This window comes from Artibeus jamaicensis, unplaced genomic scaffold (genome assembly GCF_021234435.1).
Source record: "Artibeus jamaicensis isolate MK-2021 breed Jamaican fruit bat unplaced genomic scaffold, CSHL_Jam_final scaffold_1689, whole genome shotgun sequence".
Lineage (NCBI taxonomy): Eukaryota > Metazoa > Chordata > Mammalia > Chiroptera > Phyllostomidae > Artibeus > Artibeus jamaicensis.
In genome coordinates, this window is record NW_026522029.1 from 6,104,566 (window position 1) to 6,130,210 (window position 25,645).

The window sequence follows — 25,645 nt, forward strand, 5'->3', positions numbered from 1 at the left end:
CTGTGTACAGCTGGCTCTGAGACAGAAGATTCTCTTTGCTGTTAAATGATGGAATATTATTAACTAAACATAAAAATGAAAACAGAAAAAATACTTCTGAAGAGTGGCAGGTCTCCTGTTACGATAAATTCCTGAAATTTTAATCACGTAGCTGCTTTCATGCTGTCAGCCTCATTTAATCTGAGTCCCTGTCCTGTGAAAGGACCTGCTAGGTCTCCTATCCAACAGCAGAATGTGAAAGTCAGTGGGAAATGGACTTTGTGCCTTTCGGGAAGAAAACCAGGGACATGGAAATAACATGTCCTTCCTAGACATGCTGCGCTTGTCTCCACTTCTTTAACTATATTCTGCAATTAATACAGATTATGTGAAAAGTAAAAATACCTAGCAGTAAAGAGAGTTGAAAAGTGAATGTTCTTAGTTTCCTGCTACTCCACTGCTCACACTGTATTTCTTACAAACGGTATGACTGTGCAATAGAATACTATGCAATCATTAGAGAGAATGAGAGATACATCTTCATGGGCAACATTCTCCAAGATATAGTAAGTGAAAAATAAGAGAAAGAACAGTGTGTGTAGTTAAAAAGAAAGTTGCAACCAGTGAAGCCTCAACTATATCTCACAAAGCCTCTTCCTTTCTCTCCGGGCGTGGCTCCTTTGGGGATGGCGAGGCCCCCCACTCGGTGCCCCGGGAAGGGGATGGAATCAGTGACAGGGAAGAGCCAGGCTGGGCGCCGGAGTGCTGGGCAGAAAAGAGCCAAAGGAAAAAAACAAAGGCTGACCGAACATATGGATTGTTTACAAATCAGGTATTTATGAACAAAGAGGATTGCATTCTTATGTAATTAAGCCTCTTGGTTCCATTAAGAAAAATGCTGAGCCGCCCTATGTAACAGCTAACATTTAAAATAATTGTCTGATATCAGCTACTTGCTATACAACCTTTTATCACATGTCACTGTTCACATTATGAATGGTGGCATGTAGCAGTTCAAGGTGCCAAAAGAATAGGCAAATTTCTCATCTAACTGACATCTTCCCCGGGCCTGGGGCCTCTGTTTTTCTCATGCCTTTGGGGAAAGAAAGGAGGAATTCTGCTTGTAAAATGCTACCTATTTTGAGAACACACAATCCTCTCGCAGTTGCGGAGAGGTTTCAGAAAAGATTACAGCAGCAGGGGAATTTCATTGCACCCTTTTGGTCTGAAACGAAAACAAATAAAAAAGGGAAACAGCTCATTCCTGTTACTCTGACTTCCTCTTATTGTGTCTTCCTTGCATGTGTTTGCCTTGTGATTTGGGATTAATCAGGGGTTATTTCTAGTTGACCCCAGAAAAAGACGAGAAAAGAAGACAAAATTCAATTGGCAAGTTAATTCTAAAATTTATAAACATCCAAACAACACAAGCTGGAGGATTAACACTACCTGGTTTTCAGACTTACTGTAAGGCCACAGTAATCGAGATGACATGGTACTGGCATCAAGATGGACAAACAGACTAATGGGACAGACAGACTCCAGGAACAAACCCACAAATATATGAGACACTGACTGTGACAAAGGGGCCAAGGCCATTCTTACAGAGGAAGACAGTCCTTTCAACAGCTGGTGCTAGAACAATCAAATATTTATATGCAAAAAAATGGGGGGTGGTGTGGATTTTGATCCATGTGTTGTACAATAACAAAATTATGCCCTGACTGGTGTAGCTCAGTGGACTGAGTGCAGGCTGTGAACCGAAGGGATGCTAGTTCAATGCCCAGTCAGGGCACATGCCTGATGCCTGGGTTGTGGGTCAGGTCCCCAGTATGGGCCCTGTGAGAGGCAACCGCACATTGATATTTCTCTCCCTCTCTTTCTCCTTCTCTTCCCTTCTCTCTAAAAATGAATAAATAAAATCTTTTTAAACTCTATTTATAAAAAAACCCAAAAGACCCCATAATTATTTTGTACCACATAACAAAATTAATGAAAGTTATATCATAGACCTAAATGTAAATGTTAAAGCTATAAAATTATAGAAAATAACATAGGCAAAAATTTTTCTGACCTTAGTTTAGGCAACGATTTCTGACATGAAAAGCAAAATCCATAAAAGAAACATTGATAAACTGAACTTCAAAACGAAAACCTTATGTTTCAAAAGATACAGCTGAGAATGAAACAAGCCACAGGCTGGGAGAAAAGGCACGCACCTAGAAAAGGTCTGGCAGCCAGACACAGAGGGAGTGCTCCAAACTCAATAATCAGGGAAAAACAGAGAATTTAGTTTAAAAAATGGGCAAAAGATTTGAACACATAATTCAGCAAAGAGGACAACACCAACGGCAAACAAGCACACGAAAGATGCTCCGCATCACCAGTCACCAGGGAGCTGCAAACTACGACTGCGATGAGATGTCACACGCCCCGTAAAGAGGCGGAAGTGAAAAGCCTGGCCACACCAAGTGCAGGGAGCATGTGGAGCAACCGGAACTCCCACACACGCTGGTGGGGATGCGAAACGGACAACCACCGTGGAAAACAGTTTGGCAGTTTCTTAGGAGGTTAAACATGCACCTACCAGACAGTACAGCCATTCCATTTCCAGGTATTTGTCCAAACGAAATGAAAGCATGTGTCCATACAAAGCCTTGAATATGAATTTCACAGCAGCTGTATTTTTGATAGCCTCAAACTGGAAACAGTAAATATGTGCACCAGCAGATGAACAGATAAAACAAACTGTGGTGCATCCATGCAATGGACCACTCACTACTCAGTAAAAGAAAGGAATGAACTACTCATACAACAACATGGATGGAAGTCAAGATAATTCTGCTGAGCGATGAATACGTTCCTTATCGTACTTGTAGTAGCAGGTTCACGGAGAATGCGTGTATCAAAACATCAATTTGCACACATTTAATACAAGAAGCTTGTTGTGTATCAATTATACCTCAATAAAGCTGTTTTAAAAAATACAAACCCAAAATATATCTATGCCAAATCAAACATAAGGAAACAGAGATCAATGGAAAAAAATCAGTTCTAAAAAGGCTTCCACGCCGTCCCTGTATTTCCTGTTTTCACCACAGAGAGAGAAAGGGGAATCTAACGTGACATCCTGTTTCATGCCCCGGAGTACCCCTTCACCCTGGCCAGCTGTCGCGAGCACACGCTTTGGTTTTGTTTTTAAATCCGCACCCGAGGGTTATTTCCATTGGTTTTAGAGAGAGTGGAAGACGGGGGGAGAGAGAGAGAGAGAGAGATGTCAGGTGGGAGAGAACATGGATCAGTTGCCTCCCCTATGCGCCCTGATAACCCTACATGGGAATCAAACTTGCCATCTTTCAGCATGTGGGGCAATGGTCCAACCAACCGAGCCACCAGCCAGGGCTCAAAATACATGCTTCTGGTTGTGGGGGGTGGGGATGGACCAACTCAAAACCATCAATTCCCACATGGAAAACAAGCTAACGTGCCAGCCCTGCTGATTAACAAAAATTTAAATATTCATCTCACGAAGGACAGTACATTACCGTATTACAGAATATGGTATGCTTTATGAAATACACCTCGTTCCTAAATAGATAAACTTGAACCCTGTGTTCTAATAATAATAATTAACAGAAAATGAGCAGTGAACACCTCGACTAGCATTTGCTATCTCATTTAATACACACAATGAATTATACAAATTTATAGATAAAGCTTTTGGGGTAAATAGCTGGTCTAAAATAACACACAGCAATTATTTAATTGCAGAGCTCCAACCTAGCTGATTTGAAAGCTCATGCTCTTAACAGCTGCACTTGAATGTTCTAGCTGATAGTTTTGTAGAGTGCCTAGTAATTATCTTTATGTCTCTTTTTTGAAAATCTAGGATTTCACGTATGGACTTTACTCAGAAAGAGCAGGAATAAAAAATACTAGGCATTCCAAACTATAAAAAAACACATTAAAATATGGCCCAGAATGGCCATTGATTAATTCCTTCTAAACCATATTTTATTGTAAAGGTTATGAATATAAATCTAAAATCTTATAATTTAATTTCCAAATAAAGTTCTGTTTGCTTCTTAATTTTCCAATTCTTTTATCCAGGCAGAAAGTGAACTTCTCTCAGTTTTAGCTTTTATGCTCGTGTGACCTTTATCAAAGATCTAAATTTGCCTTCGCTGGTGTGGCTCAGTGCACTGAGTGCCAGCCTGTGAATCAAAGGGTCACTGGTTGGATTCCCAGTCAGGGCACATGCCTGGGTTGAGGGCCAGGTTCCCAGTGGGGGTCACATGAGAGGCAACCACACATTGATGTTTCCCCCCTTCCCCTCTAACAGTAAATAAATAAAATCTTTTAAAAACACATAAAAAATATCTAAATTAACTATTTAAATTACTCTAACCCTGAAAGCTTTTCTGAAAAATCATCCATCAAAATGAGACCATTTTTGGCCAAAGAATAATGGTAGGTCCAGGCTTATTAGTGCTGAAGAATGTGTCAACGTTGAGTCCATTTAAGTACATTCACAGATCTGTTATTAAGAAAACTAATATTCGATATTTTTCTTAAGTGCAATAACTCTTGACAGGCTTACTAATACAGGATAACGTGTGCTGATCGCTAAATTCAATTTAACCCCCTCACCTCAGACCATCTTTTGTAATAGTCTGCTTCCATAGCAGGTGCAAGGCCTCGACCAAAAGCAGGTATCACTCCGCTTACAGGGAAACTGTGTTTGTGGTGTGGAGCTACAGCATCTTACATATGAACTTTCGTTTTGCTCTATATATGTCACTGGCACTTTATTATTATTTTAAGAATATTTTCAGCAGAAGCACAGGCACACCTTGGAGCTACTGCAGGTCTGGTCCCAAACCACCACAATAAAGTGAACATCACAGTAAAGTGAGTGAACTGCATGTTTTGGTTTCCCAGTGCATATAAAAGTTATATTTACATTTCTAAGTGTGCAACGGCATTATGTCTAAAAAAAACCAATATATGTACCTTAATTAAAAAATACTTTATTGCTAAAAAATGTTAACCATGATCTCAGCCTTCAGTGAGTCGTAATCTTTTGTGGTAGAGCTGCCCCAAACCGTCATTTTATACAGAAATGCATCAACTGTGAAACACAGTACAATGCTGTCTGCCTGCAAATGATTCGCTGTTTCAACTCAGACTCACATGTAATGTTTAGGTTTTTATTTATAACACCAGGCTGCTTGAAAAACTCAAAACAGTTAAACCAGAGTGACACATTACAGTCTCATACTCTAAATATATTTCTAACTCTGTTCTGCCTATAATGTTTTTGTCTGTAAATCTTGGTTGGGGAATTCTGCAATGGCCTTCGGCCAAAAACAACCAAGTTCTAGCCTGAGCTTCAAAAAAGGGATACCTGCTTTATGATTGAGACATCAGTGGAAAGGAATTCAAGACTTCTTAAGCTAATTCTACATAAAAGTTGTAACACTTTAATATTTATTACTCTTTAACCAATTTAACGAATGCTTTCAAATAAAATGATACTAGTCAATACAGGGCCGATTCTACTTAGTCACAGAGAAGTGTAGCTTTGCATCAGACTTAAGACGTACAGACATACCCAGTGTGGGAGATTCAAAAATGAACTATTTAATCTAATTTTTATTAGCAGCCAGATCTATTTTCCAAATTTAAAAGTGGCCGTTAATTAAGGTCCCCTCATCTTCCTCTGCAGCAGTCAGACCGAGTGGGGAAGGCATTCCCTAGATTTGCCTGCCATCAGTGAGCTGAGAGTCTGGCTGAACTGGGTGACTCCGCCCCAGCCTCCTGGGGCAGTTAGTGGTCAGAGGGAGACTCTCATAAAGAATGCTTTTCTGTGACGTAAGCCCTTCTAAAACAGAAAATCACTTTATGGAAAGTTCAATTAGGACCAAATACAGTATAAATGGCCTCTGTATAACAATCAGACTTCAAATACAGAAGAGGCTGAGTATGTTTTTTACTGGCTTCCTGGGTTCTCTGCCAAATGAGTCTTGGCTGTGACAGAAGAATGAGGAGGCTTTTATATTTTGGGGAAAAAAGGGAACATAACTGTGGGGGCTGTAGAAGGGTATAGATGCCACCTGGCACTTTGCAGGAATTTGGGAAAATGAATGAAGCTCTTTCATAATCACAACTCTATCGGTAGGGTCTTTGCACACACTGTGGGAACTTTGTAATACACTCCTATGTAAACCCAAGCCTTGCCAATAAGGTTTTGTTCAGAGGTGCAAGGTTGAACCTAGATTTTATGTCCAAGAAAAAAAAATCTATTTTGGAGGTAAGAAGACAAAAAAAGATAAGCTTTTTATTTATTTATTTTTACTTAAACAGAAAGAACAAATCAATCCCAGCTATTTAGAACACAGACCAAAACCCTTCCGGCCCACTGAGCATGAATTAAGAAAGAACACTAAGAGGCAGAGAAGCAGTAAGCTGCTCTATTAGCCCAGGAAGCTGATCAGGTGGTGGCTGTCAAGCAAGAGCTATGGAACTAATGCAGTGAATCCCGACATATTACACAATCCAAACAAAAACAAAACAACCCAAAAACGACTTCACAAATAAAATGAGGTTTCGTTTTAATTTTTGAAACCCTGTTACAGCAGTTGCTGGTTTTTTTTTAAAGGACGGAAACAGTTTGGACCCCAGCTGCTATTTATTTTATCTAACAATAGACTGTTTAAAGATACATCACTTCTGGTGAGGCTATTCATTTCACTGAAACTGCACCCAGCTTAAGCCTCAGAAGATAACTTTATTACCTCTGGGCTGTTTGCACAGACTAAATACAACACTTGTGCCTGATTCTGAATGGTATCTTATATCAAAATGCTCCCTTAATTATAGCTCTTGCTTCTCAAGCTGCTCTTTCAACTTGTCAGAGGCTGCCTAAAGTAACTAAAATTGGATTCCTGCAGAAAAAATATATTTGAGGAAAACACGTGCACCAAGCACCTAAGCATCTGTTAACATTAAAACCAGAAGGCAGTGCGTTACAGCATACGTAAGAGCAGACTGTAAAATTTAGTAATTTACAACATTCACTTTGAAATATTATGGCAATCTTTTAAAGCAATATGCCACAATGGCAAAATCATTTCCTCTGTTCAACAAATATTTATTGAGCATCTATATACTATGTGCTATGCTGAATGCTGTGGATATGAAGATTAAAAAAAGACACATGAAGCTTTGTAGATTTGTAGCTTTCTAAGGCTGAAAAGCAAAGAGAAAACAAGGTCTCCCTTTGATTTTTTCCACTGAAGGCAGCCACCCCTAACCCCCTCCCTAGCTATGAAGGGGCCGAGGCAGGTTTCTGTGCCAGTCTGCAGTGCTACCACTGGGGTCCTGCTCCCTGGGGCCCCAGGACACACGGCAGCAGAGCCGCAGGCGAGTCTAAGGCACACCGCTGCACTGCCGTAGTTTCATAAACTCTGATTGCTATTTGCATTACTGCTCCTCCTGGAAATTGCTTTCTGAGTTTTACGAGGGGGCACCATGAACAAATTTCCTCCGGGTTCTGCCTACGCAGAGTGAAACCCGGCCAGTTCTGAGCTGAAGACTCCTCCTAGGAGTTGCAGAGACCCGGGGGAAGGAAGTGGGAAAAACAACATGCACCGGGAACAAGGGTCAGGAACCAGCTCGAACTTCCCCCTCCTCTTTCTTCTCTTCACTGATCGGACAAACACGGCATGAGAAACAGGAGGGTGTCCTGCATTTCGGCAGGTCAGGGCTGCTGGTGATGGCAGGACGGGGTTCAGAGAAAGAGAATGGAGTGCTTGGGGAAAGGAAGAGAATTGCCACTGGTGCCAGAGGGGAAGTGTAGGTGGATGTGACAGAAATGCGTCACCGACCAGAGTGACCTATAATATTAGTAGCAGATGTTGGCAGAGGAGTCATTAAAAAATGAGGCATCGCTGAGGGCATCTGAGACAGGCGTTCAAATGAAGACAACCTTGGACTCTTCCCTAGATTTGGGGAACAGGACATGGGCTGACTGAACACAGAAAGGGGAAACAGACATGAACCCGACACCACGAGAGCACTTGCAGCGCCGTGAAAACTGTGACGCTGCACATCGACACTAGTTGTTAACCATTTATTCGTGCTGCAGACAAGGAAGCTCTGCTCCAGACAGAGGGACTGGCTTGACTGAGGCCACACATTTATGCTCAGTGGCAGACAGGCAGACTCAGGCAAAGAACCTCAGGTAGTCACTATGTGACTGCGCATGTGTCAAAGGCATAAACATACGATTTTTGTCCAAAAACCACAGGGTTGTCACAAGACCGAAGCAAGTAGGGAAAGGACAGTAAGACAGACAGTGCCCCCATGTCACAAGGGCACTGCCTCATGCACTCTGGAGAAACAAAACCACTGGAAATGACTTTCACACATCACAAAGCTGCAAGGGAACACAAACAAGCCACAGTTTTCAGTGAAAAGTTACCCCGAAGCACATTTCATTAGACAGAAATGCGTCTTTTCCAGTCAGTCTTATTAAGTAACATAAATCAAGGTCACTTTAACTTTAAGAGCACACAGAAATAATAGGTTTAGATATTTTTATCACAATTGTAATTTCAGAGTAATCCAGGAAAAGACTACGCAGACACGAGTAGAGGGACCCGGTCACTCTATCTCAGAGCAGGAAGGGAGCGAAGGCCAGCGGGGGAAGAGACCCAGCTTTCCGCAGGAAGGCCCTCCCCCGCCCCCAGCTGGTCACTCAGGAAGTCACCCCTTCTCTAAGCCTCCTGAAGAGGCAAAGAGAAAGTTACCTTGTTATAAAAAACCTTCAACAAGGAGCTTCGTATAAACACACATGCCATATTAACATGCTATTTAATATAAAGAGCTAGGGTAATTTTGGGAAAATGCAGTAAAGCACTTCATAAACCTAATGAGCTTTAGGATGCACATCAATGTAACCTTTAACTATAATTTTAAACCATAAAAACTTCTTCGACACTCAGACTCAGTAGTAACACTCGGCAGGGGACTCTGCTTCCTTCGGCACGCTCAAGTCTCATCTTTGTTGGCCGTCCCCTCTCCTTTTGGGGGAGTCCTCTTCCTACTACTCACAGACACCCGTTAAGGTCCCCAGACCTTATCTCGCGACAGACAGGTAACATCCTTACCTAGGTGTACAAGTTTATGACACTGGGAAGGAGCTGTCCTCCTGCGCACCTCCCAACCTTGTATTTAAAAAAAAAATTAGACTGTCTTTCCGAGCAGTTTGAGGCTTACAGCCACATCGGGTAAAATGTACAGTTAATGGCCCACCCCCTTATATTTTAAAGGGCACCAAATACCGAAACAACAGTAGAATTCTTATTCTGCGGCCTAGCAAATCCATGAGTGGTCTTCATGGGGTCCCTGATCTCGCAGATATCACATCCCGAACTGGGCTTTATGGGCGTATATACCTCTAGGAAGCGGGCCACATCAAGCTATCAAGAGAATGGCATTCAAACACAGTGAAGGTCACTGAGCTAAAGAATGAAGTTCAAGGTCCAGAGACTAAAGGAACTATTTCGGGGACAAGAAAGGCTTCAGTGTCCCTAAAATCACACCCCATAGGTGGCTGCCACTCTAAGTCACAATGAGTATACCCAGGCCTCTAACTACAACAGGGCTATAGAAATACTCTGGTTAAATAAATTACAACCAATGAAACAACTCTCAAAACATATGATGACATACCTTTAAAGCCTCTATAACAAGGTCCCTGGCCTCAAGCTCTCCTTCAAGAATACTGAAGAGTGTTAGGAGCTCTGGCTTGCTGAGTGTTTCCAGATTCATCCTGAAAGCCTAAAATAGAGACAAAAATCACACCATCTCCAAAGGTAGAGTTAATTTGATATTATTAAAGAAAAATAAGAGACACACAACAGCAACAATTATGGTACAAAATGCTCTGAGAAAATAAAATTCCCTTTATTGATTTCATTGCCACTCACAAAAATCAATTTTTATCATTTTTTCCTTCAGGCATATTTATAAACATCCCAGGTTTCAGAATGACTTAGTCACTAGTTTTTTTTTTCCCACTAGAAATTGTGTTACAATGAATAGTATTCCACCAAAAATTGTTATACCATAGACAGATTTCCTACCTTTAGGTAACCAGACTTGAAAACTGGTGTCCCTTTGAAATTGGTTGAAATGGAATTTGAGCAAAGATAATGGTCAGTAGGAGTATGGGAAAAATTTTTCTTTTAAATCGTCTACTTTAACAGAGACATCTATCACAATATTTATATTTCATGTAGCAAAATAAGACTTAGATGCAACCATATGAAAAAATAATTTTACAGCCCTGGCTGGTGTGGCTCAGTGGATTGAGTACGGGCCTGTGAAGCAAAGGGTCACTGGTTCAATTCCCAGTCAGGGCACATGCCTGGGTTGCAGGCCAGGTCCCCAGTAGGGGACATAAATGAGACAACCACACATTGATGTTTCTCTCCCACTCTTATTCCCTTCCCCTCTCTCTAAAAATAAATAAATAAAAAAATCATTCTAATTTAAAAAATTTTAAATAACCCCTTTAAAATATATTGTTTTAAACATCTTAATTGGCCAGGCTACTAAATGCATCTCACTTAAGTTCACATTTGTATAAAGCCATGCTCCTTTTGAAATATGTTAAATGGCACAAGCTCATATCTTTTCCACAAGATTAACTTCTCACACACCACACGTAGATACAAATCAGAAGGCTATTTTAGGGTCTTCTGGCCAGCATTTATGGTAAAATACATTTTATAACTTCCAAAGCAGAGCAAGTACTCATTTCCCTCTCCTACTTCTTACTTCCGAATCACTGATCTCATATAATTTTCTGTAGAGTGGACAGAAATCACACCAGGGCCCCCTGATCACACACCCTGGACTCTTACGAGCACACCGACTTTAGGAGGCACGCAAAGACTCACTGCTTCCCTCCAGAGCTCCTGCCTTCAGGTGAAGGAAAACATGGAGAAAACTCACACTTTGCTGTGTTGTTAGACTATGTCCCGGGATGTGCTGTACGAATCATTTGCAACATGGTAAAATGCGTTCGACGTAACTTGAGCTTTAAAACGCTAACTTTCTAACTAGTGAGTTCTAAGACTAGGAAGTGATTCTTACGTCAATATGAGGGAGCTATCCCAGAGCAGTGATTTTTAACATAAGAACAAAAAACCAACCAACAACAAACCCACTAAAGCTTAACTTGACGGAAGCTGGAATGCTGGGCACAGCCCGTGGCTTTGCAGAGAGAAGCCAGGACCGCACCTTCCTGGTTGTGCGAGGCCAGTTTCCCAGTTACACTGCTCTTACCTATGAAAGGGGGGTGATGATCTCTAGCTCATACAGTTAGTGTCGAAACTGCCTTAATATGATAAATGTAAAACACCGCCAAGTTCCTGACACAAGCTGCAGTGGCTTGTTAGTAACTACTATCCTCCAAAGGAAGTCAAAGAAAAGTATTACCAAAATTGGGGGCAGGCAAGACCAATGACCTCAAAAATAACTTCAGCTGCCCTTCATTTAAAAAAGAAAACCAGAAGAGGGTGATAACATTCGGAGTGAAGGGTCTGCCCGCTGAGTCACCTGCTTTATCAGATGGAACCCTCCCTGAATGCACCCGATGGTTTCACATTTTTATCTCTCTCGGAGAGATAAGGCAGAGGACACACCTGATCATTTTATTCCAGATCTGGAATAATGGGATTATTCCCTTCCTCAGTGTCAAACAGGCCAACGGACACTGCTAAGGGGACCCCACAAACACCAACTGCACTGAAGTCACCTGGGTGCACAGGCACCAAACAGGGACCGGGACACAGAGTTACAACTGAAAGTGTCTCCGCACATTACTTTTCCTTCAGTACCCTCACGGCCCGTCAACACTCTCACGGAGCGATCCAAAACTGGCTTCTAGAGGCAGTGGGACGTGGGCAGGACATGACCACAGCGAGGCGTGCAGACCCTGCGACCCCGCTCCGCCCCGCCAGCTGCGTGGCCTGGAGGGGAAGGGATGACCCAGTTGCTCTGGCACTGGCTCCTCACTGGGAGAATCAGACAGACCAGCCTGAGTAAAATCATGTAAAGAAAAACATTTATGGAGGGTGGAAAGGAGAGGGAAGTGGGGAGGACTGGGATGGGAGTAAAAGGCAGAAAACTGTACTTGACACACCAATTAAACTAAAAAAAAAATTTATGGAGTGAAAAACAAAAAAAATTAGACTAGATAATCTCTAAAGTCCTTCTTGATGCCATTCTAAGCTTCTTATGGGTGAAAATCAAGAATGATTTGTTAGAGAATTCGATTAAATAAGAGATAAACAGGTTTAATACAAGTAAATACTGCAATAATAATAATAAACTGTCTCACATTCTCCTAACTGTAAACTGTATTTGCCCACCCTTGTATAGAAAGAACTAAAAGAGACTGTACCTAAACCAAGTTTTCCATCTACTGTGATGAATACATCTCCTTACAAAAGGATAAAAGTGAAACAACCTTTAGCGTCACTTTAATTATAAAGCAGTCTGGCCTAGGCAGGAAAAGTCTATTCTTGGTCAATGGCATAGAGAACAATATTCTTGATATCCCTACATCTGTAAATCACGTCTGCACACAAATTTTAGCACCTGGACCATTCTTCACATGTGTACCAACCATTCAGCTTGGTGTCTGCATGAAGTGAAACCAGCACAAATGTGACACAGGAGGGGGTGAAAGGCCACAGCTGTGTAACGATCCAAACACCAACAGCCCTCTTTCTGCAGAGTCCGGTAACCTTTCTGTATAAACATTAAAATTTAGCAGTTCTTTGCTTTTTTCCTACAGTTGAATATAATCTCCATACACAAGACATTGCAACAGACCGCTGGGGATGGATGGAGTGGGGAGAGAAGGGGGTGATACTGACCTGATAATTGGCGGTCACACCTTAGTCCTCAAATATAAACTCTCACCGTTTTCTTCAGTTAAAACTTGGGGAAATTGACAAATGTACTTAAGGTGCTGTCAACATGGTGAAAAGCGTCCAACACTGCAAGATAATAAAAAATTTATTGCCTATGTGCCCACACTATGAACAGTTTCTATGTCCCATGAATGTCAACTGTCATTATGAGGAGGTGGCCTGACAGCTGTAGGCTGACTGAAAAAACACAGGGGGAAGTGCCACTTCTTCCAGGTGACGCTGAGTGACACAGCGAAGACACCAGGGATTCGACTCCCCTCTGCGATTCTAGTTAGGGAGGGTGAGGGCACCCGATCCCTTCTTCACTTTAAGATGTCATTTCAAGGACTAACCTGTGAGGTTAGTCCTGAGAAGGACTAGCCTCTAGCAGAGGCTGACGTTCTCTCCCCGAACTGATGGAAGCCCATCTGCTTTCGCCCTCCTGACTTACACATAATGGACTCAGAAAAATAACCTAAGCATAACCGACCTGTTCCAAGTGCCCAGTCGTGTGAGGAAGGTTCTCCTCCCCTCACCTCCTGCCAATCAGTAAACTGATGAACCCGCCTGCCACCGTCTTGATTTTGTCTATAAGGCTGATTATTCATCCCAAGGTTCTACTTTTTCCCATTTATTTTCAAATATTAAATGTTGAATTATATACAAAGCATTTTAAATGTTGTCCTGACAGTGTACTGGACCCAGCAGACTTAAAAAAAAAGAGAGAGATAGGTTTTAAATTTAATTTGATGAAACATGATTTTTTGTCTTGTATTTTTACAAGGCCTGAAAGCCTCTCTGAGTTGCTGAAACCTGACTGTCACATAGGGACAGTGTCAAAGGGGCTCATGTCTTCCAACCAGGAATCAGTCATTGACCTACTGACGAGTCTCCCCACCGAGGAGGGAGCGAGAGTCTATCGTGCGGTAACAAGAGCACAGAGCCAGTGTGCAGGCAAACCCACTGAGTAAGCCCCGCCCCAAACTTCTGCCCGATACATAAATTCCGTGGCCCAGGATCTTCAGAAAAAGCCCATTTCTGACTTCTCGGTTATCGTCAGAAACACGACCGCCAGATTTCTGGCGTGCTACACTGCAGCCTGCAGACTCGCACTCTGCTCATTTTCTCAATGAGCTGTTACTTGTCACTGTCATCATCCATTAAGCAGCTCTGAAAGACAAGATCATTTCGACCAGATGCTCAGCTCATTCCCCGTTAGAATCTGAGACCCAACTTTCCCTTTCCTGAGAGCTGAGACACAGATATTTCTGTCTGAGGAATGCCGGTCTATAAATCTGAACTTGTGGACAAGCTGTCTGGGTACAGTGTTATACACTGGGATGGGACGCAGCTAGCCGTAGCTAAATTAGGCGCCATAGTTTTCCCAATGAAAAAATTCACATATATATGTGCGTGTATATACATAAATACATACATATATACACACACACATATATATGATAAAAAAGACAAAGTTATATATATGTTTAATACTCAGAAAATTAGCCTCTTTATGGGCTAAGTATGAAACTTATTTTGAAGTTACCGGTCAATTTCAGACATGGGCTTGCCCCGCACACCATCCGGCCTGTGCTCACGCTGCTCCCTGAGTCAGAGCCAGCAGCCTGGAGAGCTGAGTCTCTTCTACACCCGCTTCCTTGTGCCCACAGCCACGAGTCGTGGGTGTCGAGAAAGCCTCCCGGCAGCCCTCCAGGGACCTCTACACAGCAGCGCAGGCACTGCCATGGGAGTCCGTTGTTGCGCCTGGGCTCTGTTCATTAACTTCTGACCTTGTCCCTTCCCTGGAGAGCACCCAGGCCCCACTCATTCTGGTTCTGGTTGTGCCTTTTCCTTCTTGAGTACGTCCCAGCTTTGGCTCTGGAACTCTGAATTAATTCTACGGGACAGCAGGCTTTGTTGCCTTCTTACCACAATGAGTTTCGGAAGCAGAAAAAGAAACACCCCAAACAGCTTCCATAACCATGTAAACAGAGGGCGGGGCAGGGTGGAGTACAAGTGCGATGTTTGTCTACCCAGTACCTGGGTGTGTGTGTGTCTTCATGTGAAACTTCCTAAGTGGAGGGCGACACGGGACATGAAAGAGGGAAAATATCATTTTTCAACATGCTTAGATATTTCCTGAAATAAAACACCTAAAAAAATCTGCACATACACACATTAAATCAACTTGGCTAGTACAAAAACAAATCAGTTGTTTTATACAGATCATGCTTACAAAACTGGATAAAAATCGCTTCTTAATATACTCAGACATCATAAGTAAGGAATTTATACTTGACCTACAAGTGATTGAGATTCAAGCCATTCAGAAAGCTTTTAGCATCGGTGATAAGATATGAGCAAAGATACAAAGCAAATTTGCTCCAATTATGTAAAGACTCTTTCACATACACAGACGCAAAGCCAAAATGTAGGAGGCCAGAGAATTCTTACAAACCAAAGAGCCAACACTAACACAGGAACCAGTGTGACCGCTTTCCACTAGACACTGCTTCCTCAGAAACCCAGGGCACGGGTCCGGCACAGACAGCGTCCCTTTCTTACTACACACTCTTTTATCCCAAAATCCTACGCAGGTAGTTCTGTAACATAACAATATCACACTCAAGCACACCATGTGACATTTTAGGTGAAATGTCCAAATTAAAACTGTAAGTTATTAACCCCTATTATTACCCTACCAACAACACTCAAGCAGGCCTTACTCCTGCTGGACCCTGTATGTGAAATTAAAAAAAAACAAAACACATGTGTCACATTTATAAATACTTAATACGGACAAAAAGCAATGCTATTTAAAAGATGGATGCACAGCAACCTCCCATCTGGGGGTGGGAGGTGTTGACACGTTCCCTTGACTTTCTCAGAAGATAGAAGTTTCCCCACCGTCTGGCGCTTCCGGTTTTCCAGAAGGGCTGCTTATCCATTTGGGGGTAAAGAGTGACAACGGTCTAAACTGTGCCTCTCATTCCGCTCTGGCATTTTAGGGTTAGGGTAGGGAAGAAAAATGTGTCCAAGTGCTGCTAGAAAATAATTTTCTGATGAAGAAAGCCATTTTTTTTACACATTTACTAAAGGGAGCTGTTTTTGCTATTATTAGTTACAAAGGTTCTAAAACCACCATATACAAGCGAACCTCATTCTACTGAATTCTACAATACTGAGCAATGTAAGCTTTTACTACAAACATCAAATCAATGTTCTCTTAATTGAAGGTAAAAATATTCCTGGACTATTTGGATCTTTATGTGTCTGTGTGATAGCATGTTGTGGGCTGAACGTATCCTCCCCCGCCCCACCAAACTCCTGTGTTGCAGTCCTGATCTCCGGGACCCCAGACTGTGACTGCATGGGGAACCAGGGTCTTTAAAGAGGTGGTTAAGTTAAAGTGAGGCTGTTGGGGTGGGTCCTAATCTCAAAGGAGTCTTTGATCAAAGGGCAAATCTGAATGCAAGCACAGGACAGGAAAGACCACGTGAAGACACAGGGAGAACGCAACTCTACACGCCAGAGAGCGAGACCTCACACGAACCCAGTCTGCCGACAGATCCTGGACTTCTAGCCTCCAGCGCTGAGAGATGATTAATTTCTGCTGTTTAAGCCACCGGGTCTGTGGCGCTGTGCTCTGTAATGGCAGCCCTAGCAAACCAATACAATGTGCTAACCACTTACAGCTTTTAAAGACACTAGAGCAACTATGCCCACGCCTTCCCCTTCCCACGAGTGCCATAACACATTTCTCAGAATGCCTTGCTCTGTCTTATCAGTCTGCTTTTTCCTGCCACCCTGTAGATAGCATTTTACAAAACAGAATGGCTTTGGAAGTTTGAGAGGTTGTCAATTTCAGGACCCTGAAATATAATATCAACAGAGCACTCACAAAGAAATCAGGACAGTGTTAAGGGGTCGAGATACTTGTTTATCTAAAGTTGTCAATACACTCTTTAAGGTCAACATTTAAAATACAGAGTCCAGCACAAATAACGCCCCTTCCTTATTACAAAATCTTTTATTACAAAGTCATAAGCATGTAATTAATTCTGTAACATAACACTATCACACTCCAGCCTACCATGTGACACTGTAGGTGAAATGTTCAAATTAAAACCATAAATTATTGTTTCATGCACATTACCGCCCTAGCAACCACACTCTGGCAGGCGTTACTTCTGCTGGACCCGTACTTTCAGTAGTTTATTCAGAGACATGGTACTGTGCTCATCAAAGCAGATGCCAGGATACCAGATTTTCTGGATTTATGCTCGGTATAGAAGTTAATAATGATATACTTGAGCTTACCAACATTAATCATCACCACCTCAGTTTCATAGCACAGTGCTCCAAGAGTTCAAGCAGTGACACTGACAATGAAAAGGATACACATTGGAGCTAAACAGACCCTCATGTGTCCCAGGCAGTGTTCTAAGTACTTGACATGTACTAATAATTCAGTCCTCACAGCCAGCTTAGGTGGTGGATGCTATAACCCTCCAAGGAATTCTTCTTTAGCACAGAGGCTAAATGACTTGCTCAGAGTTTCACATCTGGATTTGGGCCTAGGAATTTGATTTCAGAGGCTTCCTACTGCCCCCTGTGCCTTGGTGACCACAGTTCACATTCGATCTGCTTGTTCTATCATCTTTAGGAACCATGTGGTGGAAAAACCTCAGCTCACATGTGATTCACCAAAGCTGGAAGGGACCTCAGAAAAATCTAATTCAGCACTCACATTTTATAGGTGAAAACTGAGGCCAGGGTTAAATTAATTTTCTAAAGATTACAGTTAGATAGTAAAACTAGGTCTAGCATTCATGTCTTTTAAAGATCCAGTCTAACCCACTTTCTGGGACACCGAGATGGTATCAGGTTTCTGTTTTGTTTAGCTTGTTCTAAGACTCCTGCGTCTCTTGTGTATCTCCATGTGTGCGTGTGAATGTCTGTCTCTTTCTCTCACTGTGAATGCACATGTTTCTCTCATTGTCTTTACACTGCCAACAGGATCTGTATGTATACTGGAGAAAAGGAGGAGGTGGCCTCATGCCCATAAACAAACATTCAAACATTGCTCCCCCGAACTGAGGACATGCAGCACAGCGCTATTAAGAACAGGTCTGTCTACCTGGATATCTGCTTACACCCTTTCAAGCATGCTCATCTGAGACAAGACCAAACCAGAAGAACTGCATTAGGTAAGCTACTGGAATGTATGGTAATGAAAATGAATAATAGTTTTTGTTAATACATTTTTCATTAAAATAAAAAGATACGTCTTTTAACATTAGAAAATTACCAGAAATCTGAACCATTTCAAGTATATTTGTCAGTTGGTTTTCTTTAGCTTAAACGAAATTATAACATGGTTTCACTGAAAGTCTGTTTATGTCACCATCTGTCCGTCATTCCCCCACATTTTTGCTTTTCTGACATAATGCCATGATGATTTGTAAAATCCCAAAAGGAGAGAACAACAACATGTAGATTGATTTTATTTCCAACTGATCCGTGGGCCACAATTTTAGAGGCAGCCTGGACTATATATAAAAGCCCTTCGGCTGCTGCTGTAGGATGAAACTGTGGACCCCGTGAAACTTTCAAACTAGAAGAAACAGCGCATGCTATGGAGGACCCCGGACAGTCATGGTGTCCGTGTCTCGGCCAAGCCCCCCTCGACTCTCCCTGTTCTGCAAAAGATTTCACAAAACCTCTAACGGGAATACTTCCAACTGATGACGCTGTCGTGCTTTTAATTTTGTGTTCTAAACCAGATCAGGTTTACAAAAAGGTTTAACAATTTGGTATCAGTTGAAAATTACCCACAACAGACCAAGCGATTGTGTCTGCTCCAAGGTTCTTTGGGGACAGTAATTCTCCCGGGAGGCAGTCTTGCAGTGGAAAGTACTCGGGCTTTAGAGTCGGACAGACCTAGCTTTGCATCCTAGCTCAGTCTCTTTGTTACTCCTCCCTCCATTCAACCTCTGAGTTTAAGTTCTTTATCTATAAAATGGGGACAACAATACACTAACAGGATTCTAAGTGGTTTAAATGAGTAGTGACTGGTCAGTTTGCTCATTTCTCATCTCTGGAGAGAATATACCTGGTTTTGTCTGCAAGGATAATGAAGTTTTCCTTTTTCAATGAGTTGTCATTTTCTGCCATTCACATGTTGAATTTAGAAATCTAAAGAGTTCACCCTTTCTGACTCGACAGCTCTAAGAAAGAGACAGGCCAGCCAGTTCCTAGGAAAGCAAGCTTGGGCACACGCACGACCCTTGTTCAGACCAGCAGCATCAGCGCACTGCTGGAGAAAATGAAAGGCATTCTTCTGCCTACACTAGCTTTGTGTAACTCCAGCATGCAGGCGCAAAGCATGTCTTTGCTTTCACTGAATTTCTACAGCTTTTAATCAAGTCACAATTTTAACTTGTAATGACTGAGAAATGGGTTTTCTAAAATTAGCACAGCTATTTTTAATTATGTTAAATGCATAAGTATGTAGCTATATTCATAACCCAGGAGCAGTTATCTCATTCTATTATATCAATTCATCTGTTTACGTGTCTGTCTTCTAACTCACATGCCTCTCCTCTTCTAGACAAACACTCTGTCTATTCACCTTGTTAAACTTGGCACCCAGCTGTCTCTGGTTCAAAGGGACACTCAGAAAAGGCTGGTTGGAGAGAAAGGTACAGCACACGGTGCCTTGAATGACAGCCATCAAAATGGGACCTTATCTTTTAGGAAATGACACAGCACTAAACATGTTTAATCAGGTGACCATCCTAATAAAAGCACAGTTTTAAGAAGAGTAAGGCTTTGAAGCATGCAGCTCACTGAAGGCAAAAGGGGCAGCCGGCAGAAAACTCCCAGGATAGATCATTAGAGGCAAAACTGCATGAAGTAGGATGGGGGCAGAAGGCATGACCCCTAAGAGAGACCGTACAAAGAATCTACAGTAACTCGGTTCTGGTTCCGTTTAAGGAGGCAAGAGGGGGACTTATCCCAGATCAGCTGGGGTTTTCAGACTGGTGACTGAAGTGATGATGACGTGAACAGAAACAGGGATGTTAGAGAAGGAACTGGTTTTAGGGAAACGGTGACTGGGATGTGAGACGTGCGGATGAGAAGTACTCGGACCCTAAGAGGAATGTGTTCGAAGTCCGTCAGTGTGGTGAAGGCTCAAGGTTTAGAAATGGAGAAGTCTTTTAGGGGCAGCAGCTTTTCAGAAAACCTCTATGTCTTCACAAAACAGAAAGCAACAGGAAGCAGCTGATACACAGAAGCAGACTGGGTCGTATTTGGGTCCCAAAACATTAAACCAGTTAAGAACCACACTGCTTGTGTCCTTGCTCCTCTATGACCTGCTGCAACGAAAAGGACCATTTAGCAGGAGGCAAGAAGGCCCCCTTCCCACCAAGAAACAGTTGTGCTTCTCCTTTTCCTACAACTTAAAAGGCCAATTATTCTCTTTTTTCTCTCCTTTGTAACTCGTAGTCCTTACCTCTTGTTAAAATAATTCACCCCTGCTTCTTCTCCCTTCCACGCCCCGACCCCCTCCCTGGCTGAGCCTGGCCTAGCAGCTTTCCCCAGAGGATCCGAGCAGGTGCTCCCAGGTTCAGGGGCAGGAGTCTTTTTTGTCTGTAAACCCCCTCATCCCATGCTCTGTCTTCTTTCCTGGTTCCTATCGAACTCTGTAATAATTAAGAATTACAGTCTTTAAACTCAGTTACAATAGTATTGGGCTGGCCAAAAAGTATGTTTGGTTTTTTCCTGTAAGATGACTCTAGTAATGTTTAGACATGTACCTGCACTTGAAACAATTTTGTTAGACTGTATTGTGACAGGTGTCATATCAGCATGCATTAAAACAAAACTTATCAAAAATAGGAGAATTTTTGTGGAGCCATTTTACTATTGAAGATGGAAGAAAATATGCAACATTTTCTGGCATATTTTACTTTTCTTGAAATTATAAAATTTCAAGAAAGGTAAAAATACAACTGCAATTAAAAAAACAAAAAAAAAAGATTTGTACAGCGTGGAGAAGGTTCTGTGACTGACCGATCGAATGTATCAAAAGTGGTTTGCCAAGATCTGTGCCGGAAATTTCTTCCTGGACGGAGCTCCACGGTCAGGTGGACCAACTGAAGCTGGTAGTGAGCTCATCAAGACATTAACTGAGAACAATCAATGTTATACCATGTGGGAAATAGCAGACATACCCAAAATATCCATCAGTAAAGTTACCGGTGAGAATGAAAATAATGAGTCTTTTACTTCATGGAAAAAACTAAACTGACTTTTTGGCCAACCCAGTAACAATGAAGAATTATACTCTCTGCGGCTCCTGAAGCCGGAAAGGATTCCTTTGGTAGCAAAGGACACAGACTGGAAGCTCTGGCTCTGCACCTGAGCTCCGGTTGAGAAACACCTGGCAGACAGGGAGGAACCATCCGCTCCCCAACTGCATTCAGCCCTGTTTGCCTCCCCTCCCCGCCTCCACTATTAGTTCCTCTGCTGGGCTCTCTTCTCACTGGTCTTGGTTGTTCCTATGACTGCGTCTTACTTTGGGTGTAGTGGGGGACTTGTCTTCAAAAGGCGAGTATCGCTTTTAATCCGAATTACCACGGCAAAGCCCTTAAACCTCACAGAAGGTGCCCTATGACAGGAGCCACAAAACCGTTCATGTGACACTCAGGACAGAGGTACTTCAGACAGCAGAGTCTGGAGTAGAACAAGGACAATTCGGGGAAGACATCAGATGGTTAAATCCCTTGCCCCGCCCCCCCCCCAAAGAATTCAAGAGAAAATCTGCATGACAAAATTAGGAAACACACCATACTACAGACACATAATCTAGAAATGCTCGAATCACGTCTGAGATCAGGACATATCTACAAGCTTCGTTTCCCTCTACTTAGGAATCTTAGCTGTCCATGGAAGAATTCAAACAGAACCAACCAGCGCCTAAAACCAGACACTAGTTCTTCACCATTGCTAGAATGTTTATTTAATGTTAAATTCTTTAACACGCATGCACAATGCTAATAATGACGACACCTACCAATTACTTATCGAGTGCTTCCTACAGTCTGGGTGACTTGCTTTATGATCTGTGCCAGTCTCTATGTCACAGCTGAGGAACCTGGGATACGGTGACGACAGAAAAGTCTCACCATGGCTCACACAGTGAAAAAGGTGCCGAGCTGCAATCTGAACCCAAGTTTGCCTTAAAAATCTGTGCTGTAAATTACCGCATCCTATAGCCTCACAATAAATGCCATTTTCTCACGGAATGCTTTGAACTGAAATTTGGAAAACTAGGTTTTTAGTTCTTAGCAGCCAGCATTCAGAAAATGAGAAAAAAAAAAAAAAAAGAAACAGGCTGAGAAGCCATCCCCAGAGTTAATCACCAACAGGCTAGACAAGTTTCTTCTAGAAAGAAATCAGTGTTTCTTATCTCATGCCACCAAACACCATTTCAATGGGGACCCTTAGAAATACCATTCTGCTCCACTCAGAAAAGGCATGAATTCCAATCCTGTTCTGCAAGTTCACTGGTAGCTCTGCAAACCAGGGTCTGCCAGGACACAGATCCACTGTTAGCTTGGGCCCATCATGACACCCACCATCGGTCTGAGGACTCCATTGAGGCACCAATACTGTTTGCCCCAGTTCACATATTTAGTGCTAGTTCAGAAAAGCACAACTAAAAATCTACTTTGAAAAAATCCCAAAGTAGATCAGTAACCTGTGGAAACCAAACACTCAGGAACCATTCTTAAATAAAAATCAGCAATCAGTTACTAGTTGGCTCTCCTAAATTCACTTCATTCCTCTGGGGTCAGATTCTCAGGAAAATAAAATCCTAAAAGGACTAGCAATGATTGCATTAAATTTCTGGTTCAGATTTCATTAAAGCAAAATTCTATATTTAATCACCAGCTATTTTCTGATAGGAAATTTAGTATTTGAAAGTCACTTAAGATACTGGAGTTTCCGAAGACATCAGATACGGAAAATAAAGTTAAATCAAGAGAAAAAGTAGATTGTTTATACTAACAAGATGTGCCATAACTTAACAGTACATTACCTTTCTAGATCACCCTAAGGTGACAGCTTCGAACTAAGTTTAATACTCATTTAAGTCAAACTAGATACTAGACACTGTGAAAGATAGGAAGATGAAAAAAATACTACCTGCACTCAAAGATGTGTAATTAAAATAGATTACATATATACATAAAAATCTGCGTACAATGCTTTTCTCCATCTACCATGACCAAGCAGGTGTTAAAAAAGTTAAAGGAAACATTTCCAAGATCAAATGTGTATCAAACTGGTCTTGCTTCTGGTGCCAAATAATCTAAGAGCATGATTTGCTTTTTCCTCTCTGCTCATTAAGGCCCTGGCAATCACTACTTCTTTGGTTTCCTGAGTCTTTTACCTTAGTTTATTTTCTGTTCTCTGCTCATGTAATAAGATCTATCTTTTTGGGATTTCCTGTTCTGCTTTGAGTTTTTTCTGCTGCTATTGCTGGGGGCTTGAGCCTCGCCCTCCCAGAGCAGTACACTTTGCGTGGGCTGAACAGACCCTCCACACAGTTTCTTCTTTGTGCTTTTTTTATTGGAGATCTGGAAACAATCAGCAAACCGATCTGTGAGCATTGAGAGTGGCTCTGAAAACCTGGAACCTAACTATTCAGAAGTAATCTCCTGCGGGAACTCTACCTTTAGAAAGTTTAATCAGGAAGGTAAAAGATGGCCATTCCAATCACCTTCTGTGATTCCAAGTCCTCCCATCTCATTGCCGTTAGCTTTAGCTAGATACGTAATGAACAGGGCTATAGATTGGAAGGAAAAGAAACAAGCTAAAAATATGGCAAGATATGGATATGGGAGTAACCAATAGATGATTACTGGGATTCAATGGCATTAACACTAGGCCAAAATCATCACTATTCTGCACCTGCTGAAATGAAGGTCAACTTGACAAAAGCCTTTATGAGCACACACACACACACACATGAAGATAGCTGGAGTTAATTAACTACGCTTTTACTTATCCTTCTCTCTGAGATTTAAAACGTGCTCTCACTTTTCAGCCCCTAAATTTTGGTAGGTGATACTGGTCTTATAAAACCAATCAATAACATATAATTGATGTATCAGTTTCGCTGGGAGGAAAAAAACCCACCATAAGAAGAGGGGCTTTGAGAGTAGTAACCAAAGGCCACAGGACCCGATTAATCATAAACCTAGACGACAGGACCTGAATTTTCTTCAAGCACTTCCTGCCTTTTGTTTCAAAAGAACTACACCTTCAAGGTTAACTGCAGTCTCCCTGAACACCACACCAAGGTAGATGGGGAGACACTGGTTCCTAACCTAATGCTCTTAATTTACTCGCCAGTACTGTTTCGTTGAAAAGCATGCTACTATTCGCTGACAGTCGAACAATACACACTGCACTCCTACCCACACAAGGCCAACTCTGCAGATATCCAACACGCCGGCCTCACTGTGAAATAGAATGGGTGATTTTTCATCAAGTTTTCAGGGAAGAAATATGGAAAGCAAAAATGAAACACCACTCTCATCTGAAAACCCCTTCGAAGTTGGGATCTCCCTCAAGGAACAGAGTAGAGGGAAGGTACAAAAGGGAACGTGAGAATGGGGAGTTACTGTTTCTTCTTCCTCCAGAGTCTAAAAAAGTCCCGCCGCAGGTGAGCTTTCGACCCCCACAGGACAGGAGAGGATCCGCGAGTCTTCGGGAGGAAGGCCGAGGGTCAGCATGGGGGATGGGACGAGCTGAAGTGAAGGAAGAAGGCCGCTCCATCCGTGGAGCTGGCTGCTACACTGGGTTTTTGATTTCTGCTTCGCCCCAGCCCTGTTTTTTGGAAAACACTGATTTTTTTTCTTACGGATGAAACCAGCTCTGGTGCCACCTTAGCGACAGGGGGCAGGTGTAGGAGGGATGTCTGGCCTCCCGCGAGGACAAAATGGGGGTGGGGGCGGCAGCCTAGAGAATGGGGATCTGTGCTCCCTCCCCCACGGTTGAGGCGCTGGGCGAAGAGGGGCTGTAAATGAGGGATGTCAGAAGGGGCGCCCCCTCTGCGGAGCTGGGATTGACGCGGACAATGAGTGGCGGCGAGGACCCTCGAAGGATGAGGAGCTGCCTCCTCGGGGAATACCGGGAGGTGGGAGACACGGCCCCGCCCCCTCCGGGGATGGGCGAGAGTGGCAATCGCGACGGTAATGAGAGGATCCTAGGGGTCCAACCCTAGCTTTTCTCTCGGGAACACGGGCTCCCAACCTCCGCTAAGCCCCAGCCCTAGCGGTTCCTACCTTTTCCCGGCGCGCCCGGCTTCTCTCCCAGCCGCCTCCGCCACCCGCTCCCATCCACAGCCCTCGGAGGGCCCGCCCCTCAACCGCCAGGCGGGGCAATGGCATTCACCAGAGCCAATCGTCACCTCGCCCCTCCAGACAAGGCACCAATCCTCGCCCTCTAGAGGCGGGGCTTCTCCAAAGTCATTGCGGCTCCTCCCAGGGCCCCTAGATCCCTTTTGTTTGGGGAGAGCCAAACTGGGATTGAGGTCGCGTCACTTCCGGGAGGAAGCGTTTCCCTTCTCCGGCCAGAGGTTGTGGGTGGGCTCG

The 25,645-nt window shown here is 42.8% G+C and overlaps 1 protein-coding gene across 1 annotated transcript in view; it reads right to left on the bottom strand.

Annotated features, from left to right (window-relative positions):
• The window catches only part of CTTNBP2NL (CTTNBP2 N-terminal like), a 45,745-nt gene extending 20,329 nt beyond the window's left edge, over window positions 1-25,416 (bottom strand). Inside the window, exons 1-3 of the mRNA XM_037152504.2 lie at window positions 25,337-25,416; window positions 12,936-13,058; window positions 9,718-9,825 (exon numbers count right to left, since the gene is read on the bottom strand). Of these exons, the coding sequence (XP_037008399.2) occupies window positions 9,718-9,816 (99 nt within the window). The 5' untranslated portion in view covers window positions 9,817-9,825; window positions 12,936-13,058; window positions 25,337-25,416. The remainder of the gene's footprint in view (window positions 1-9,717; window positions 9,826-12,935; window positions 13,059-25,336) is intronic.
• Between the last annotated feature and the right edge of the window lie 229 nt (window positions 25,417-25,645).